The 16,077-nt window shown below is 36.8% G+C and overlaps 1 protein-coding gene across 5 annotated transcripts in view; it reads right to left on the bottom strand.

The window, feature by feature from the left end:
* The window catches only part of CDIN1 (CDAN1 interacting nuclease 1), a 202,637-nt gene that overhangs the window by 141,237 nt on the left and 45,323 nt on the right, over positions 1–16,077 (bottom strand). For 4 of the 5 annotated variants that reach the window (XM_040970017.1, XM_040970019.1, XM_040970018.1 and 1 more), the window contains exons 2-4: positions 10,726–10,771; positions 9,772–9,836; positions 1,871–1,931 (exon numbers count right to left, since the gene is read on the bottom strand). In XM_040970017.1, the coding sequence (XP_040825951.1) occupies positions 1,871–1,931; positions 9,772–9,836; positions 10,726–10,771 (172 nt within the window). The remainder of the gene's footprint in view (positions 1–1,870; positions 1,932–9,771; positions 9,837–10,725; positions 10,772–16,077) is intronic. The other variant, XM_040970021.1, reaches the window with a different exon arrangement.

Genomic DNA, 16,077 nt, shown 5'->3' with positions numbered 1-16,077 from the left:
GATGGCCACATATATTCCTTCTTCCCCAAATTAACAATAACATTGCTCCTATCTAAAATAGTTGCTATACTTACTGTAATGTGCCAATGTTATATATTTCTCATTACTTTTTACAGTTTCTGCTGATTAAATATATATTGACTTATAAAGTGATACCATTACATCAACTGTCAGCACATGCAAGCATCTGTCATGTAAGTACTAACTGTGATATAAAAATGGCAGCTTTGTTGTTTAGAAACCGTAAGCTGGTGCCAGCCATTTCTACATTTCACTAAGTCATTAACAGTCTCATAGAACGCGAGAATCTCTCCATGTGAATCTATGGTCAAAAGCAAGAGAAAAACTTTCAACTATTTCTTTTATTTGGATAAACACTGTTATAAATTCATGGTTGAAAGATAAAAACAGGCTTACTGATACAGGAGAAAATGTTTTGTTGAGTTGAATTTTTCCGTATCATTAATAGATGGAAATGGAGGATGGAGGATAGCTAAATATGCTAAGCTCAACAAAACTATCCATTAAAAATTCAACTGAATATGAATTGCTACTATAAAAGACTTATGTCATCACCATCATTATCCATAAGAGAAACATGTTCGCATCACACTGTTTCAGATACTGTTATCTAGTTAGAACGACATTAGCTCACTTTTTTTTTTTTTCCATAAAGGACAATTAACTAAACTAGTCGTAGCTCAGGTACCTCCAGTTACTAGTAGCTTGAGCATGTAACAAATGAGGCTGGAGACATTTAAAAAACACTTTGCTCTAAAATTTAAGGAAAAAAAATAGTAAAAGGCATGTTTTTCCAGGGAGAGGAGCCATTCTATCAGATTGTTTAGCTACTGCCTGGACTATTAAAACCTTCTAGTAACTGAGAGGTAATTGCTCATTTGCTGACTGCAGTGGTGTACAGCAGACAGAAGCTGTGAGCGAAACCATCCTTCCTTGCTAATACAACATGTGGAACTTACTGCTCCTGCAACACTTAATGCTCACAGCACCGAATCATCTTTAATGCAAACACACATTTTCTGCTTTGCCTCTATGTTTTCCATTATAATGCAACACAAAAACAGTGAACATTTCATTCTATGCCTATGAGGTTTACATGAGCCCATTCCAAGTCAGACTAAATATTGTATTACTCTTATTACGATGAATAAATATTTTAAAGTTTAGGAATTAAATATTTTATTTTATTTGGTATGCCCTCACAACTATCATGAACTCTTTACTGCTTCTTCATTCATGGAAAAGCTTTAGGGTTTCCCTTACATATAAGATGTCTCCCTTAACAGAAGCAAAGAGTTAACAAATATGTTCAGCAAATCACTTAATACTTCGTATTAATAAGAACGCTATGCTTCTTCAGATAGAGACTTTTCTACAAAGCATGCATCCTTTACTGTAACAGAAGTTGTTTCCAACAAAAATGAATATAGTAAATACTACATGTTTAAGGATACCGTTTCCCTCCCAGTTTTTATAGTAATTAGCAAAGATTTCTTTGGCATAGGTCTCTTTATTTGACACAGGTATTTCTCACAATAAATTAAGAAGACATATCTTAAGAACATGTCCTGAACTGTTTAAATTTTCTGCAAAATAAGAACCCAAGAAGCTGTTTATATACTTCCCTTAAAGGAGGTAGGCTAATTATATCAACTGATTTATTAATACATAAAGTTGCTTGTACAATTATTAAAAAGTACAAAGAGACAAGGGAGCAATTTAGATGTCTAATGTACCTCAAAATCTTTCTTTTTTGTTTTTAAAGTTAATTATAATTCTAAGCCAAGAACTCTGCATAGTCCCCTTAGGTTTTATGCAGGTTTTAATAAATTCATAACAATAACATTACCTCATTGGCCAACTCCAGGAGCACTGGGGCAGCTCCATTTTTCAGCACTCCATTCAGATACCTGGACAAGACAAAGCCAAGTGGGTAATGCAGTGACAAGGAAAGGCCAGCATAGGCTTGTCAACATCCCCGGTGTGTGCACGTTTCTCCTGGGTAAATGCCACACTCAACTCACGTTAAAGTACTCTACTGTCATAAGCAGGCACTGAAGGGAAAAGGGGTAACAAAAACAACTTACCTCAAAGCCTTACTGGCAGCTAACCAACTGAACGTGGGAGAAGTGTATGAACACACCTGCCCCTCTTGTTTGTACTTCTTAATACATAAAGAAGTGAATGTAGGTTTGATTCCTAAAGGGACTATCCCTCTGACTCTGCCTTTGCCTATACCACAGATGATCCACGAAATGGAAAAGAAAAAAAAATTGACTTTCTACTTGGAAAACAGAATCCAGGTGACCATCTCTGCTTTACCTCTGTTCCATGGGGCTAGCAGAACCATAAAAAAAATAATAATAATAAATGGTGCAGACTTGTCATGAGTGAGTCACCACACCTTTGAGGGACAACATAAACCATCACCTTATATTCCCTAGATTTCTGTAATAACCCCCAGCTCTCATTCCCCTAACTCCACTGAAACAAACAAAATACTCCAAATACTGCTGAGGCAGGGCAGCTGCGATGATTTCATATTTCTGAATGTGCCATTGGCCTCCATAAGACATTTCAAAAGCCCTGCAATAAGTCTCAAGATTAAACTATAAACACTTAACAGCTCTTATATAGTTCTTTGTTGTCTGTTTTCTATCTACTCTATCAGTCCATCTCATCACTGTATCCCTTACAGACCAGCCACGTGGACAACTCATAGCTCAGCTCATCGGTCACCTTCCTTAGGCTATAACTATCCAAGACTAAGTGGCCCTCATGTGCAATCCAGAAGTCAGTACATCTTTTTACAACACAACATATTGTATTGGCCCAGTTATGCAATGATCATTTCAGCACTTCCTTGTTTCCCTGAAATTGCAGATACTAATGAACCCTATCTATATTATTTTTTCTCTACACATACATTCCTAAGGTAAAGTTTAATTTTTAAATTAGGTCCAGTAAAGGCTTAAAAATAATAACTCGTCATAAAATAAAACAACTATGCAAGCCTACTGTGATAATAAAGTTTCTGAATGTGATTTTTCCCTAACTTTCTTACGGTAATATACTTAGCCTTTCTTATGATGATGATTGTGTGAGTAGATATAATACCTACATAATGAGATATGATGAAATAGGGTAAATGACATAGGTGTCATGATGTAGTGTTAAGCTGTCTTTGACTTCTGAGGATATGTCAGAAGGAAGACCATTGAATCAAGATGGAGCTGACAATGGGTGACTAGAACCAGGGAAAGCCAAGTTGTAGTTAAGGAGAGACCCCTCTGCTTGCTTATCTCCAGTGAATTCTTCATTGCAATGTAGAAAGCCTCATGAGGGTCAAGGAATTGGATTTTATTTAATTTATTATGCTTGGCACAGCTCTTGGTTCATAGTAAGTGATTATATAACACACACTTTTATTTTTCTTAAATAAACACTTAAGTAAAATTTAAAAGCTACATTGAATTAGAAAACAGACTTAAGAATGGATATTTTCTCTACAGCATATTGCATATGCTTTAAGTGAATAAATTCAGGTTATTTGTCTAATAGTAAGAGGCAAAATCAATAGGTGAGATCTTTCATAAAAACAGCAGGAATACATACTCAATGATATCATTTTGTAAATATATGTGTAAAGCTATGTCATTTTCTTTTTTAAAAAAGATTTATTTTTATTACAAGGTCAGATACACAGAGAGGAGGAGCGACAAAGAGGAAGATCTTCCGTCCAATGATTCACTCCCCAAGTGATTGCAATGGTCGGCGCTGTGCCAATCCAAAGCCAAGAGCCAGGAACTTCCTCCAGGTCTCCCATACGGATGCAGGATCCCAAGGCTTTGGGCTGTCCTTGACTGCTTTCCCAGGCCACAAGCAGGGAGCTGGATGGGAAGTGGAGCTGCTGAGATTAGAATCAGCACCCATATGGGACCCCTGCGCGTTCAAAGCGAGGACTTTAGCTGCTAGGCCACGCCACTGGGCCCAGCTATGTGATTTTCTTATAGGCAAAGTGAAATAGCAAAATACTTAAGAAATGAAATTTGCAGAGTAACTATAACTTTAAATAAATAATTAAACAATTAATGTTTCCACATTTTGAGGCCCTTTTGACTATGCTTTATTTTAAAAATCAACTAGAAAATAAGGACAAAAAAATAAGAGGCACTGAAACATTAAAACAAGGTGGTCCTGGAGCAGTAACCTAATGGCTAAAATACATGCCTTGGAGCCACCAGGATCCCACATGGGCACTGGTTTGTTCCAGCTGCTTAGCTTCCCATCCAGCTTCTGCTTGTGGCCTGAGAAAGCATTAGAGAATGGCCCAAAACCTTGAAACCCTGCACCTGCCCGGGAGACCCAGAAGAGGCTTCTGGCTCAGATCCAGCAGTTGCAGTTTCTTGACGAGTGAACCAGCAGACAGATCTTTTTCTCTGTCTCTCCTTCTCTCTGTTAATCTGTCTTTCCAATAAAAATAAATAAATCTTAAAAAATAATTAAAAACTAAGACAAGGCAAATATGGTCTCTGGAAAACAGGTCAGCTAAATCCCTCATGTCAGCCTTCACAAACATTCTGACACGCCTCCTCCAGGAACAATCAATCAGCTCTGGCACATCAGACCAACGAATCATGTGTTTATAACCATAACCAGCACATATTTACTAAGAAATCCTGACTCTGGCTGAGGGTATTTAAGTCTATACCAGTACGAACATATCTTCACAACTTTCATTTATCCTTTAAATTTGAGAAGTAGAGGGATTTGAGAGAAAGCAGAAAGGAGAGAAAAGGAGCAACACAGCATGTGGCTTGGCAGGAGAACGGGAGCCGATGCCACAGCACAGTGTGGGAACTGAAGTGCTCTAGGTCTGCACGAGATGCGGGGAGGATGTACAAACAGGGGGCACCAGAAATGTCTGATTTTGTGGTTTCTCAATATTTTCTGTAATCAGTACACCCTTCCTGTTACATATTGGAAAATTTGAAAAAGCCTAATCTGTCACTGTGATGTGATGGACAGAGTTCCCAGATGGGAGATAACCAACTTAGCATTAGCATTCTGAAATGTTGTAAGATAGTTGGTAAATCAGAATACTTTCCAACTACACTGACAACTCCTTGGGGTGGGGATCATATAAATGAATGCCGAGTCTTCACCCAATAGTTCCCTTACAAAGGTCTGAGTTATAACAGCAACAAGAGGATGGAATCCTGAAGACTGCATTGAAGTGGCCTGGGGTCCACTCCTGAGGCCCGTTTACCAAAAAACATAACAAAGCAAAACAATGATTTTTGTTAACTTTCTAAGTTACCCTGTAGCTTTGTCACAGGAAGACATTTACACATATATCTTACAAATGAAGTCAGCCTTAAAAGTTTCAGAGAAGGCCCACTTCATGAAGTGTTTTGCATGTGAAAACATCCATTAGCATCTAAAATTAAAATAGTGTGTATTCAGTTTTGCATGTAAGGCCAAGTTCTTTGATATTTAATATTTTCAAAATCCCTAATCATCAAACTTCAAAAACCTACCAAAACTTCCATGCGAGTTTCCACCTGAACATCAGCTTTGTTAACTTTACCTCTACACGTCTCTGGAATCCACCCCCATGGCCAATACCACTAGGGTCTCTTTCACCTGACCCACACTAAGAACTGGCTTGTGGGTTCCCCTGCTTCCAAGTACTCACTTGACCATCATCCTTTCACACTATCAAAGAATTATTTTTCCAATATGAAGACATGAGAGGACAGTTCCTCACTTAAACCCTACCAATGCCATCAAGAAACAAACCAATTGAATCAAACCTTTAGCCTTTCCAGATTCACTTCGCCCTTCGAGTGATCTCGTGCTCTGACCTAACAATACCCACGACTGTGCCATCAACTGTTCTCTCTCAGCTTTGGATACTCTCTTAACAAAGTAGCAAAAAACAACTTTTCTAAGCTGTTTGTATGTATTTGGGGTGCCATGGACACCCCACATCAGTAACTTCTGGAATCCCCACAGAACACCTCTGTTTACATTTTGGTCACTGCATTTTGCAGATAAATCTACATAGTTACTTTTCCATTAATAAATCAGGTTAAGGGGAAGTTAAGTGTCTTATTCACATTCATATAGTTGGTTCTAGCATAGAAGATGGCATTAAATGAATGCACAGTAGTTGGAGCTAATTAAACAAGACTGCTAAAATTTTTAGAAACCAAAGTATATACTATTAATATGAGATTTGAACTGAAATTTTATCCACATTAATGTGGGAATGACATTAAATTGATCTTCTGTGAAGCTACTGAAAGTGGTCACTTAGCCAAAAGGGAGATGATAGGGGGCAATATCTATAAATGTTTCTATTGATGGAGACTAACCAATCTGATCAACCACACACACACACACACACATGCCCATGTGCACCAATTCGGATGAATCTAAACATATTTTCTCAAGAATACTTCCTGGGCAAGTAGTAATGGCTCAATTGGCTAATCCTCTACTTCCAAGCACCAGGATCTGACAGGGGTGCCAATTTGTATCCTGGCTGCTTTACTTCCTATTCAGCACCCTGCTTGTGGTCTGGGAAATCAATGGAGGATGGCCCAAAGCCTTGGGACCATGCATCCACATGGGCAGCCCGGAGGAGGCGCCTGGCTTCAGATCAGCTTGGCTCCAGCTGTTGTGGCCATCTGGGGAGTGAGCCAGCAGATGGAAGATCTTTTTCTCTGTAAATCTGCCTTTCCAACAAAAATAAATAATTCTTTAAAAAAAATTAAAAATAATTATTTCCTCATTTGTAAGAAAGATGGCATTAGTACAATGTTGAAGAATAGAGGCATTTTCAGAATGAACATTTGAGCTGCCTTTAAATATACAACAGACCACAGGGAAAATACCCTCATGATTCACACGCCGAAGAGAACATTTCTGTACTGTGATCTGGGTAGTGTGTTTCAGTTAACCATGGTAGAATCATATTAAGAACATGGAATTATTAATTGACATTAATTAATCTCAAAGCTATCAAGAACGTAGAAGGAGGAATTCTCCAGCACGATTAGTAGTAATATAGAGAATTACCATTTCTACACAGCAACTTTGGCAACATAGCAAAAATTTTAAATGTTCATTTTTTTGCACCAATAATTATATGTATAAAAGTGTCAAGTAACTTATTCAAAATGCAGACCCATGCATCATAGCATTATTTATAAATCAGATTTTTTGAAAATATATATAATTAGAAGATGAATGACCAAGTATATGTTTGTTTTTTTCTCATATGATGAAGTAACATGATCAATATCTATCACAATCTTTTTACAAATCTCATCATATACATTTTTCCAAGGTTAAAAGTCAGGATTCACAATCACACATGCAATATGACTTTTCCTGCATAAAAGTCAACTGACGAAAGACTAATTTTCTCTCAACAATGCAATTAAGGGCAACTCTTCAGTCCTTTTTTGCACCATTAGAATGTGTTTAACTTTCACAATAGGAGAACACTGAGTTCATAAAGAAAAACTGTAAATAAATTGCTATAAACATTCTCAAAAGGTTTGCGTGTTACACTATCACACAATTTGCTTTCAGTTGGAAAGCAAAAACTCGAAGGCAATTGAGCTTTAGCAAAAACAAGGACATTAAACCTGCACATTTCACACAAGAATATAGTGAGCTGAACCCACCTGAAGGATCAGCCTGGCCCACTGCTGCCATGCCCAAAAATAAGGGGCAGAGCAGAAAGTCAGGGAACGAGATGCTAAAGTAAGAAACTGGCCAGATTGCTTTCTTCTGAGTCCGTTCATTACAGCCAACTTCCTGTATCTGCTTCTAATGCTCAAACTCAGTGAAATAATAAACTTTCAGATTCAGATAAATTTAAGAACTCCAAATATATTTCTACATTTTCATTATGACCCTACTCTATCTTTATCACTAAGTAGTCAGACTGAAAGACTTTCATTTCTAGCCTAAACCACCCATATACAAAGCAACAGAAGCAAGTTTGTACTTGATTAACTAGAGGGTTTTTTTTTTAAATTACGACTAAGAGAGGGCAGCCCCATCATCTCCTAGTAGTCTCCAAATTTCTAAGAGTACATTGTCTTATAAAAGGATTTATTTTCCTCTACTAAAGTTGCAAGTCTTTAAAATTTGGACATAGTATAATATTTTCAAATAAAAGTCTTGCATTATAATGTTTATAAACAAGAATATGCTTTTCAGTACATAAATAACTTTTCATGCTTTCCTTGAAGCATTTAGATGCCAAAGCAGCTGCAGGCTTCACAGCACTTCATGTACCATTCCTAATTTCATATGTATGATTTAGGTTATGACTTTAATTTAAATGTTAATTTCACCAAGGAGGTTATGACTTTTGAATAAATCAATTCAGTTTTTATAAGGACTAGTTTAGAGAAGAGCTCTCTTAGACACAAAAGTGTGTATGTGTGGTGTCTGCCTGTATTGTTAACAGATAACTGCTACTTAAACAATATTTTAAGATATCTGGCAAAATGAGCAATTCACTAAAAATCGAGTAACTTTTCTGTTGAATATCCATTTTTCAATGGTCGAAAAATGACTTTACAGAAACATGATACCAATGTTTCATCAAAATATTTATTTCATTCATAAAATTTCTAAGCATAAAAACAAACTAAAATTATTGGTGTCATTCTCAACACAGAAAGGTTGATCTGTCAATCTTACGTGTAATAATTAGGAAAGATATTTCAAACAGTACTCTTGAGATATTTAAGAAAACCAACCAAAAATTTCTAATGTAAACCACTAGCAGTTCACAGTATATTCATTTTACAACAACAACACAAATTTTAGTATTAAAAGCAAATCATATCATAAAGTTAGGCCTGCAACACTGAAATGAATAATTATGACACTATAATAACTAGGGGAAAATAATGAGAGGGTTATAAACAGGGAGGAGGGGAAAAGACAAGGGAGGGATGACCTCATATGCATGTAAATCGTATAAAGAAAAAACCCAAACAATTATATATTTAAAAAAACAAAGGAAATATATAACTAACAAAAATGACTTCTTTAGAATGAATGGTTAAAAATTATTTACAATAAATAAGCCTGAAACAAGCATTTCCCCTGGATACCACCCAATGGGTTCAATTTTGTTTTTCAAACACAGCATCCCACTTTAAAATGTGAAAGGTATGCATTATACATCCATGACTTCACTTGATATATACTTTTTTCTCACTTCTAAAAGGATTAATCCAATATATATGATGCAAAGTATAACTATATTAAAATTCATCTTTAATTTATTAACTTGCTGGTTTGAATAACAAACAGAAATTGGTTTGAGAATTTTCACATACAACAGTACCACAGAAACTTCATGAGGAAAACTGGCATTATAAGATAATAAGCATGTGGACATAAGGCACAGACATGTGAAAATATCTGTTTATATAAGAAACCCACTTAATATATATTTCAAGAAGCCACCTGGGATTTCATATTGCTGAGACGTCATCTCACATACTGCACACACAAGTCAAAAGAGTCTTCCCATTATTTTTTAATCTACAAAACAAGCATGTGAAAACTCATTCCAAAAAAATTCAGTTTTAAAATAATACACTTAAAATGCTTTGATATAAAAAATTGTTGAATAATTTAATTTACTCATAATTATTATTACAATTAATAGGTACTATGATACCCTCTAGTGGGGCAGGCAGGTCATACCTCTGGTAATAACTTTCAATTGCTTCCGAAGTATGATGTTTGGCATGTGTTCTTTTAATATGCTTCTGGAACAAAATAAAACAAAAATCTATGTTATGTCACAGAGCAAGTTCAAGAACACGAATGACATTTCTTGGTCCCAATGAGTAGCATGTAGAGCAAACTGAATAATAGCTTGGGGACTTTGGTGGTGTTACGACTTTCTTTTCCTTCTAGTCTATGAAGCTATGCATTTTAATCTCTATTGCCTGGCTGGAATGTCTTCAGACTATACCACAAGGTACAGTATATATGTAAAAGCCAAGAGGGTCATAGTAATTGAATCTAAATAAGTTTGCTTAGGGCTGCAGAGGGCAAAGAAAAACTTGTTTCCTGTTTCACCCTTTGTATTAATTTTCCCTCGATTCAATTCCATCCAAGTCCTCCGCACTCTAGTTTTACAATCCAATTGCCATTTTTAACCAGGAAGAACATTGCTTAAAAACAACTTATTTGAAAACTACAAAAAGTAATTCCATAGAGACTTGCCACTTGACTGACACCTGTCATCTCATGATAAATGACTCCATTTTCTGCCTCTCTTGCCTTCTGCCACTCCAGCACTGGTCATTTATCATCATCTCTGTCAGCAATGGAAAGCGGCACTGACAGTGCAAGTCAGCAAACATTTAGCACATGGAACCACGCAACACAGGGAAATTATTATTGTCAGAATAATAATGGTTTAGCATAATTTATTACAGGTCCACCAAATAAGCAAAGGCTAGATGTTATTAGACAGATGGATGGGTAGGCTTGGCAGGCCTCCACTGAGACGCAGGCGGTGCTTGATGTGGAAAGGAGAACATCCTCCAACCCAATCAGAGAGCTGGCAGTTCAATTACAAAGAAATAAAGGGACATTCATCATTCAATTAGGCACCTGTCAACCCTCACAAAGGAGAAAACTTCTAACCTGGTACTCCTGGGAGAAGATGCTCAGCAGAGTGGCCTGCGATTGACTGGAACAAATAAAAGAAGGACAAAGTTAATTACTGGAGTGCACGGCAAAGAAACAAAAGAGAAAGGAGCTTCAAAGGTAGGCCTGCTGCCCTGTAATCTAACAGAACATGAAAACAAGTGTGGAAAAGTTGTTCCAGATGAACACCTCAAACAAAGGCTTCCTGCTGTTAGGTCAAGGAGAAGAGAAAAAGGGAAAGGGGAAAATATGGATGGTCTCAAAGCAATGATCATATTATTTGGACTTTTTTAAGCTTTAGAATGGCTGTAAATCATATCTGCAGCATGCAATGATGTTACAGGGAACTACAAGAAAGCAGAGTTTATTTCCGTTAGAAATGGTGAGAGTTCAGTTTCAAGAACAGTAGAGGACAGGCAGTTCATTTGTTTGACAACATTCTGAAATTTACTTGGCTAGTAGACAGGCCTCCCCTTCTATAGCTATAGTTCAGTCTTCACTGGAAATAGCACAGCAGCGCTGCAACATGACCACTGATACTGGTGTGCTTTGAAAATAGAAGCTTCCCCAGCAGGAAGCACAGGTCCATGGAGTGTGTCATTCCCATATTGCTGTAAGCTGTATTCATCTGGAAGTCCAAAAATGTCAACTACCTGGAAATGAAGCAACCTGGAAAACCTTTTCCCAAGTGGGAAATTTCCTCTCACAGTTGCTGACATTTGGAAAAGGATCGGAAAGTTTTTTCTTTCTATAAGGCAATCAAGACTTCAAAACTGCTCTTTTTCAAAATACTCTGTAGATACATCCTCTTTGTCCTATCTTGAAAATGATTGTCTCGGATATATTTTCCCATTAAGTGCTATCTGAATGAATTAAACCTTAAATAATTTGACTTTTATGGTATGCCAAAGCACTGTGAATAATTCAGGCTTTCTATTTATGAATGAAAACTGCTAACACATCACAAAGAATTTGAAGAGTGTAAAATAAAAATGAAACTGCATTTGTTTATTCTCTGTCATAGTGTTTTACCTTCTAGGTACCATCATAAATTAGGTTTCTAAGCTATTCCATCTTTATCAATAGCACACATTATTAAAGGACTATTCTGAGAGTCAAAAAGTAGTCTAAACCAACTGAATAGAATTAAAATTCCTTAGAGTGTAATGAAGCCCAAATCTCCCTAAACAACCTAATGAACTATATGTTAGGTATTTAGATACAATAAATAGACCTCTTCACATCTTCAGCAAAATGCATTAATGTTATTATGGTGGCTAAGTTTGAAAAATTGGGATGGAAATAAATGGGTAAGCCCATGACGACTGGGAGGAAACTAAACTGCTAATAAAACATCGAACTTGTAGATATCCAGAATAGTGAGACTGTGACATGGCTGTGGACTTAAGTTTAAGAATAAGCAGTTCAGGGCCCGGCGCGGTGGCGCAAGTGGTTAAAGTCCTCGCCTTGCACGCCCGGGATCCCATATGGGCGCCGGTTCTAATCCCGGCAGCCCCGCTTCCCTTCCAGCTCCCTGCCTGTGGCCTGGGAAAGCAGTCGAGGACAGCCCAAGGCTTTGGGAACCTGCACCCGCGTGGGAGACCCGGAAGAGGCTCCTGGCTTCGGATCGGCATAGTATCGGCCCGTTGCGCTCACTTGGGGAGTGAATCATCGGACGGAAGATCTTCCTCTCTGTCTCTCCTCTCTGTATATCCGCCTTTCCAATAAGAAAATAATAAAAATAAATCTTTAAAAAAAAAAAAAAAAAAGAATAAGCAGTTCAAAGTGAGAAGCCGGCCAGGGGTTGGGAGTATTGCATAAACAGGATGAGGTAATAATGTCGTTAGCCAGAAAGATGTTTTTAAACTACCTAGAATTCTGTTCAGGCAAAAACCTGGACAGAGCATATGAAGCAACCTAGTTTCTGTGTCAAGAGGGTTAAAGAAAAGATTCCAGTTTACACTGTAGATAAAAACTAGCTGGAACTAAAGAGAAAATCACAAGGTAATGATAGGAAAATTAATTGGGGTCCAAAATATCTTGGTTTTGTGATTAAACAAAATTGAAGAGAAGGAATTTAACTTTCTTAAGTAGTCTGTTAGCCAACTTTCTGTTTTGGATGTGCCTAATCTTATGATGTTTGCTGTGAACATTTGTCATACCATCAACAGCAGAAGAGAAGTTCCAGTTGAACCAAGACATTGCTGCCGATGTACATCACTGTTCCTTCCAGAAAAGATGAGATGACAGAATAATCATCTAACTTCAAAGTCACAGCTCTGAAGAACTTGGTGCTTCTAACTTTACCCTTTACTCTACCATGCAACTGTTCTTATGTTTTTAAGCAGTATGTATGTATGTATATTTATATTTGTCATCTGCAGGGACAGGGATTCCTCCCTCCATGCTCATATGCCTCCCCCAACACTGTTTACTCCCATATTATCGCAGTGGTGTAGTTCTTCAGCAACAGTCACAAGTCCATTATTCTGCAATTTAGTTTATTATGGCATTGTAGGTATAGACAGTGGTAGAAAACCCAGTATTCTATTGTCAAGGTATCTTAATAGTATCTTTGGGAGTTCTTTTATTCAGGAGCAGAGATACATATTGCAACCTATCTTCTCTTCCTGGCATGATAGTCTCCATTATACATTTCATCTTTAAGAATGTATGTATATAATTTTTTAGCAATATATCTATTTATTTTGTATTTTCATGGAGGATGCCTTGTATCAGCACTATAGATATTTGTCTTTTAGGGTGACTATCTTATTTCACTGAGCATAATAATCTCTAGCTGGGACCATTTTGTTATAAATGGTATAACTGAATTCTTTTTAGTGGCTGAGTAGTTTTCTGGTTCTTTGAGAAAGTTAACAAAATAGGTTCCCTATTAACTAAACTAATAAAAATAAAGGAGTTATTGACTGTAAGAAACAGTCAAGGATTAAAAGATTGCAGGATAATTTCCATTATTCTCTCTGCAACCATGATGTATTTTCACAACATACAGTGCCTCAAGTGTCTATCTGACTGCATGTGTTTCTCTGGTACAAATGCTATTTATATCTAATGAACTAGTTTTAAACTCTTACCTGAACAAGGTAAACATAAATGACCCTATCAATTTTCTCCCTAGAAGACAACATCATCTACAGGTGTTACTTTTATAATATATAGTTAGTTATAAGTATGTCTACATTTATGCCTATAAATCTATAAAATTATGCATATTCTTTATAAAAACCCAAAGGTCCAGATCACTATTTGTGGGACATATTTGAGAGTATAAGAATGTATCTATAACATGCACACTTAAACAGGAATACATGAGTGCTTTAAACATACTTTTTTATAACGTGCCTTCATTATATCACATACTTAAATATTTCTCCTTGCCACTAAATATGCTTTACATGGCATGGAATATAAATCGAGGCATTAATAAAAATAAAATGATGCAACCATTCCAGTCAACAAACACATCAATCACTAGTTTCCCATCTCTCAAATGAACTGATTGTTTTATTTATTCTTTTCTCACTTTTCTTTACAGGTCTATCACCCAAGTATACATCCTGAGGTTCTACAGGTGTTTTACCTGTCTGTAATTTTGAAATGTGTTGCAGTGTGCATTCTTTTGCATCAGCTTCTTTCACCCAGCAATATGTGGATGAGAGTCATCCAGGTTAATGTTGGTGCAGTTAATTCATTTTATTGCTACACGGTATATTCTAGGGTATGAGCATATGCCAGTTTTATTTATTCTTCTGTTAAATATTGCCGCTGTGAACTCACTCCTCCGTGAGTTCCTTGGTGTATATTTGTATATGTTCCTGATAGTATAAATGTAGGAGTGGAATCCAATGTCATCTGACAAGCAAATCTAGCTTCCAGAGATCTTTTTTCCCCAGTCCATGCTTGCCATTTCATTCTCTCTGTGCTGTCTTTGGAAGTACAGAGGTTTTCATATCAATGATGCTCTATTTATTAATTTTTCTACTTCATTTTATTCTTTTTTTTTAGGTTTTGTCTAAGAAATACTCACCTGTCCATGCTCACAAAAGTATTTTTATGTATTTTCTTAGCAAACCCACTCATAATTATGACATTTACATTCAGGCATATAATTTTTCTTGAATTAATTTCACATGTTGGGACAGAGGTTGAATCTGAGTTATACTATCCTCACTCACAAATAACTCACCACACACCATTTGCCCACCAATGTGTTTTGGTGCCTGTGGAGAAGGCAAACATCTGAGAATTTACAGTAGGACGTGATAACCAGTTCCACTGATATATTTATATATTCATCTTTATATTAGTATCATACCATTTTGACTGCTATTGCAAAACTACATATATTTAATCACATGAGAAAGATCTTACTTTTGTTAGTTCATTCCTCAAATGGCTTTATTGGTTGGAGCTGAGCCAATTCGAAGCTAGGAGCCACTTTTTTTTTTTTTTTTTTTTACTGGTTTCCCCCATGAGAGCAGGGTCCCAAGGCTTTGGGCCATCCTTCACTGATTTCCCAGGCCATTAGCAGAAAGCTGGATGGGCAGCAAGCAGAGAGGTTGGGATATGAACCAGCACCCATATGGGTTGCTGGCACTTGAAGGTGGAGCATTAGTCAATTGAACCATCATGTCAGCCCCTATATCTTAAATCTTACAAGAGATTGTTATGATTCTGTTGAGTCTTGGTTCATTAAATGTACTCATATACATACTTCTTAAAACCACATATCTGGCTTATCTACTCCTTTACCTGATTTAAACATTTTGTTTTTATCTGTAGTTTTCAGTTTGAATTGTAAAATTCTGCTTGGCATCTGTTATACTTAAGTATGTGACTGGGCACCTTTCAGTATTTCAAGGCATTTCCAATTATACTTTCACCAAGTATTGCTTGCATCATATCTCTCCCTGTTTAGAATCCAAACAAATCTTTCCTAGGACTCCCTATGGCATCTTTTGTCTCTTACTCTTTTGTCTCTTACTCTCATTAAATATAACATGTCTTTATTGTGTTATGTTTTGGGCATTTACTTACGAGTTATCTTCTTTTAGTAATGCCCAAGCGGCTGTTAAATTCATTCCCTGAGACAAATCCATCCAATACTAGCTGCTGTACTTTTTAATTTACTATTTGAGAAACAGAGAGCTAGAGACACAAAGAGAAAGCTCCCATCTATTGCCTCTCATCCCAGCTGTTGACAGTAGTCAGCGCTGCACTCAGGTTGCCCATGAGAATGGTGGGAACCCAATCACTTCCGCCCTAACTTGCTGCCACTAGGGTTCTCCCAAGGAGCTGGCATTAGGAGTCAGAACGAGGATACCA

This window comes from Ochotona curzoniae, unplaced genomic scaffold (assembly GCF_017591425.1).
Source record: "Ochotona curzoniae isolate NIBS_2020 unplaced genomic scaffold, NIBS_Ocur_1.0 scaffold_4701, whole genome shotgun sequence".
In the NCBI taxonomy this organism is placed as follows: Eukaryota; Metazoa; Chordata; class Mammalia; order Lagomorpha; family Ochotonidae; genus Ochotona; species Ochotona curzoniae.
The sequence above is the reverse complement of the archived record's forward strand: the minus strand, read 5'-3'. Positions and strand labels throughout refer to the sequence as shown.